We start from the raw sequence: 5,366 nt of genomic DNA, 5'->3' as shown, positions 1-5,366 counted from the left end.
GTCGGTGCTCCTGTTCCTGGCAGTGGACCTTGCCTTTGGCATGTCTCGCATCCTCATCTGGATGAAGTCCATTTTCTACACTATCTGCTACACATGTAGTTGTAGAGTTAGATAATCTAATTCTTCTTAACAATCCTGGTACATCACATGTATGTCCTGGAAGAGGAGCTCTCCTTCATGTGGACATCCCTGATGTTTCTTATTTTTTCTGAAATTGATCTTGTTTTTTTTTTTTTTTTTTTTGAGTTTTTCCTCACAAGGAAGGTCTAAGGGCAGGGATGCCAGGTTAACTTAGTAAGTTTAGTTTAGCAACCATCTACTGTTTATATTTTATGCCTGAATTTAAGTCTTTGTGCAGTTATCAGTAACCCCACTGAGATAATTGCATCGTGACATTGGGCCATATAAAAAAACCTGAACTGAATTGATACGCTTTATTGCAGAATTATGCTAAAATAAATGTAAAATCAGTCTGAATATTTATGTAAGTTTGACCGCATCACCGCTGTGTTTATCATATTTAGCAGAAATGCCTCATAGACCCAGACGCATTTGTGAACTGAAACTTAGGTGGAATCTAAATCAGACTGTTTGGATTTGAATTGTTTTCTTTTACACAAATAATCTAAAATGACATATAAAATGACTTAATTTAAGTCATGTTATCAGCATCATCATAAGGGTTTGTGTTAGAATACATTTTTATCATCAGTACAATTACAGTCCAGCATAAGTGATTCTCTGGCACCCTCTGGTGATGAAAGTAGAACACAGAAATACAGACAAACTAATTCAACTCTGAGGAGGATGTGTCCACCCATCCATCTTCAGAACCCACTAAATCCCTTACAGGGGTTCCTGGAACCAACTCAACTACTGTCGGGTATGGGTGGACAGGTGTCCAGTCTGTTGCTGGGATGCACAACCACACACACACACCAGGAAAGGTTTAGAGACACAAATCCACCTATGAAGCATGTTTTTATACTGTGGGAAGAAGCCAGAGTAGCTGTAAAAACACACACACACATGCATGAGGAGAACAAGCAAACTCCACACAGGTAGGTCCCAGCTGGGATTTGAACATTGACACTGTGTGGTGAGAGCACTAATGTACAGTCCACATATGTCACTTTCAGAGAAAAACACATCAGAAAAACATTTTTACATTTATTAATGGTTGTATGCAAAAAAAGAAAGCAAAATCTCATCTGGCCTTACTGTGATGGTGTAGAGTAGCTTAAAATACAAGCTTTTGATAAAAAAATTTGTAAAAATACTAAAATGACAAATCAAACAAAGCAAACAAAATCTAAATATTTTAAACTGTGCACAAAGATATTTTCTGCAGCAGTTAGTGATCAGATAATTACCTAATTTCTTAACGCAGAACGTCTTTAGAAGAAAGCAGTAAAATTCAACAAGTTCAAGATTACGTCTGTGGCCTGCAAAGCTAAGGGTAGATTAAACATGAAATTGCGGATAACTTTGGCCTTGAAGCTCCTCTTGGGATGTGGGTCCACTTCCTAACGCTGCTTCTTTTGCTCCTTCAGCGGCGTTCGATTCACTTCCAGTGAATCCGTCTAAACGTTCCTCAGCAGCCAAGTGGGGGCTGAGATGCCTGACTGGGAGAAGTAGTTCCACCACCATGGCTTCTCCTGCCTCCCGATGTCTTCGTCCCCAGCACTGTAGCGCTCAAACTGGTTGTAGGGATCAAATCGATCCCAGCTGTCCACTGTGGGGAAAAGGTGGTCATCGAGATCAGGCTCCACGGGTTCCTGTGGAGAAAAGGGCTGAGAAGTTATGCACTGATAAACATTTCAGGAATTGGGCTGAAAAAGAACAGCTTATCTGAAGGTAAGCACCTTCACCAAGACAAAGTCCACTCGTCCAGCCTTGTTCATGCGGTGAGGCAGGTGAACTCTCTTGCTGACCTTGGAGTAACCTTTGGCTGTGGCTGTCAGGATGTAAGTGCCAGGGTTCAGCAGCCTCCAGTAATCTCCATCCTCAGCTGGCAGCAGAGAGGGGAAGACGGAGAGGACAAACGGTGGGAATGGAAAGTCGTTGGGCTCCATCACAACCATCCAGCACCTTACCTGTTGTGACGTCTTTCCTGATCCCTCTAACCGAGACTGTTGCACCTTTTATTCCATTACCAGCAGTGTCTTTGACCTCTCCTTTAATTCCTCGATGCACCTGTTTGGAAAAAATATTGAATTAATGTTAAAAGGTGTTCCAAGGTGATTTTAAAGGTGTCAAACAAATTTACCACAACCTTAAATTAACAAAAAGTACATATTATGTAAATTAATGAGTGCAAACAACTTGTAGAGGCAAATTAACCAGCAAAAGTAGATTAATAAAATCTTTATTAGTCACACAATGGAGAAATTGCAAAGTAGAAATAATTAAAGCCACTGACAGGGTTTTATGCCCTGAAGACTCCACCCTCCCTCGCCCTTGCCTTCTCTACCGCTTATTACCCTCACCCAGTACCTGCCCTTGCTGGCTGGGTGGCTGCTTAAAGCCTTTCACTCTCCCTCTCTGCATCTCCCACCCTTTCCAGCTAGAGCTGAAAATGACAAATAAAAAAAAAAAAACACCTTTCAACTTTCATGCAAACAGGTTGCCGGCTAGGGGGTTGGGGGGTTTGAAGAGGTCGAAGTCATTTTTAGAAGAATCTGAAAATTGTTAACCCCGCCCACATTCCAAATATGTTCATGCGTCTTATTGATTCATTTAGCCAACAGTTTAAAAAATTTGAAAACAGCAGGAAAACGGCACTTTTATGAACCTGACACTAACACCATTAAAAACCTATAACTTTTAAACCTATAACATATTTCCTGGGTAACTTCCTAGTGAGGCTTGAGGAGTTAGGAGGCAATAAATCTAGAAGTTTAGGTTTTCTAGATGGTAAGATAGGCCTTTTTGTTGTTTGTTTCAGATGGCATCATTCCAGGTCAAAGGTAAATGAAATGTGGTTCTGGTAGAAAAGAACAGAATAGAATAAAACAGAATAGAATGGAATAGAGTAGAAGACGATAGAATAGACTAGACTCGAACAGAATAGAATGGATTAGAATAAAGTATAATAGAATAGAAGACAATAGAATAGACTAGAGTAGAATAGAATAAATTAAGAAAGAGTAATAAGCAAAATAATGAGATGATAAAATATGTAACAATTACTCATATCACAAAAACACAGTCATAAAACAAGCAATTAGAGCAAAATAAAATGTGTAATAAATACAAGTCATTCATTCATTCATTCATTCATCTTCCAGACCGCTTCTTCCCTTTCGGGGTCGCGGGGTGCCGGAGCCTAACCCGGCTGCTGATGGGCGAAGGCGGGGTACACCCTGGACAGGTCGCCAGTCTGTCGCAGGGCCGCAATCACACACATATCCACTCTCACAGACACACCTAGGGACAATTTAGAGTCACCAATTAACCTATGATGCATGTTTTTGGACGGTGGGAGGAAGCCGGAGTCCCCGGTGAAAACCCACGCATGCACGGGGAGAACATGCAAACTCCACACAGAAAGGTCCCAGCCGGGAGTCGAACCGGGGCCTTCTTGCTGTAAGGCAAGACGTGCAGCCCCGCCCGATAAATACAAGTCATAAAACATAATCACACAAACAGATGTTCTTCCTCACACATTCTCTGTCTTTACAACAATGATCATAAAGTGCATTTCATTTCATATCAACATTGAGAATGGTGATTGCAGTTGGAAAAACACTGTTTTGTAGAGTTAAGCTGGTGGCACATGTGTGTCAAAGTTTGTAAAAAACTCAAACAACATTTTTATTTTCCTACTGGATACTGTATTAACCCTTTTGTTCAAATAGAAGAAAAAAGAATCAGTTCCACGCAGTCCAGGACTGCTGTGGAAGAGAACCATTTAACTGGACTTTACTGGGCATTTTCAAGAATGAGTTTGGTGTCTGGACTTGGTTCTATCACAACACTTCTGTAGTATTATTCTCATTCTGAAAGTTCCCTGCGTTGTTTCTGATCTTTGTCGAGTTGAAGTAGTTTCTTTACAGCTTCTTCCTCAAACTGCAGCTTTTTATGCAGTTCCTATTGATGTATAAAAACATAAAACGGAAGAGGGTAAATATTTTTCTGACATACATTTTTGTTTTATGTAAAAAAAAGTCCCAGAACAGTCAGTGAGGGACTTACAGACTCCAGGAAACTGAGCAGAGCCTCCTTGTTCCGCTTCCACTCAGGGTAAAGCTCGGCCTCTGGGGGAAATTTGTCACAGCCCAGCTCCACCGTGATCTCCATGCAGTTGGTGTGCAGGTAGTTGAAATCAGACATTCCTGCAGATGAGTAGACATGAGCTGTGGCAGCAGATGTTGACACTGCACTTGAGGTCATAACAACGGCTTACCGCCAGCAAAGCTGTACCACAGAGCGCCATTGATGATACCTCTGTTTCGGTAGAAGGAGGCCCCACACCTCTCTGTGTCGTTGTTGGACATGGTGGCGTGAGCATCAGCATAGGTGCGCGCCAGCTGCTTAAAGGCCTGACGGATCGAGAGTTAGAGTCTTTGATGGTTCTTTCCCGTTTGGGTTGCACGATATGAGTAAAACTCACCATCTACAATATTAGTGATCAGTACTACAATGACGATATGAAATGTCAACTAATACATAATTTCCATTTCACTACAACAGTTTAATTTTAATATAAGTCAGCCTATATTATACGGCAAGTTATCTCAATAGGATGTATCTACAATGTAGCTATGAGGGGGCCCAAGCCAGGGTCTCACTGTGCCGGTCCCAAGCCCGGATAAGTACAGAGGGTTGTGTCAGGAAGGGCATCCTTCCTGATCCCAAATTAAATATGCGAATCAGACCTACGATATCCATACTGGATCGGTCGAGGCCCGGGTTAACAACAACCGCCATCGGTGCTGTTCACCGACAGGGTGCCGGTGGAAATTGGACTAGGAGGAAGGCAGGTTCGTAGGAAGAGAGAGAAGAGGAAAGTCACGAGTGTTGGACTGAGAGTTGGAACTTTGAATGTTGGAACTATGACAGGAAAGGGTAGAGAGTTAGTGGACATGATGGAGGGGAGAAAGGTAGACATACTTTGTGTCCAGGAGACCAGGTGGAAAGGTAGCAAGGTTGGAAGCTTAGGAGCAGGGTTCAAGTTGTTCTATCGTGATGTAGATGGCAAGCGAAATGGAGTAGGAGTTATCCTAAAGGAGGAGTTTATTAGGAGTGTTGTGGAGGTAAAACGAGTGTCAGATACAGTGATGAGTCTGAAGATAGAAATGGAGGGTGTAATGTTCAATGTTGTTAGTGGGTATGCCCCACAGGTAGGATGTGAGCTGGAAGAG

The 5,366-nt window shown here is 42.1% G+C and overlaps 1 protein-coding gene across 5 annotated transcripts in view; it reads right to left on the bottom strand.

The window, feature by feature from the left end:
- Positions 1 to 223: 223 nt before the first annotated feature.
- The window catches only part of cpz (carboxypeptidase Z), a 39,781-nt gene continuing 34,638 nt past the window's right edge, over positions 224 to 5,366 (bottom strand). For 2 of the 5 annotated variants that reach the window (XM_024264759.2, XM_024264757.2), the window contains exons 8-12: positions 4,409 to 4,544; positions 4,198 to 4,337; positions 2,097 to 2,196; positions 1,866 to 2,011; positions 224 to 1,778 (exon numbers count right to left, since the gene is read on the bottom strand). In XM_024264759.2, the coding sequence (XP_024120527.1) occupies positions 1,584 to 1,778; positions 1,866 to 2,011; positions 2,097 to 2,196; positions 4,198 to 4,337; positions 4,409 to 4,544 (717 nt within the window). In that variant the 3' untranslated portion in view covers positions 224 to 1,583. Of the gene's footprint in view, positions 1,779 to 1,865; positions 2,012 to 2,096; positions 2,197 to 3,467; positions 4,093 to 4,197; positions 4,338 to 4,408; positions 4,545 to 5,366 lie in introns of those variants that run through there. The other 3 variants (XM_036210839.1, XM_024264760.2, XM_024264761.2) reach the window with 3 other exon arrangements.

This window comes from Oryzias melastigma, unplaced genomic scaffold (genome assembly GCF_002922805.2).
Source record: "Oryzias melastigma strain HK-1 unplaced genomic scaffold, ASM292280v2 sc00260, whole genome shotgun sequence".
NCBI lineage: Eukaryota > Metazoa > Chordata > Actinopteri > Beloniformes > Adrianichthyidae > Oryzias > Oryzias melastigma.
This window is presented reverse-complemented; position numbering and strand designations above follow the sequence as displayed.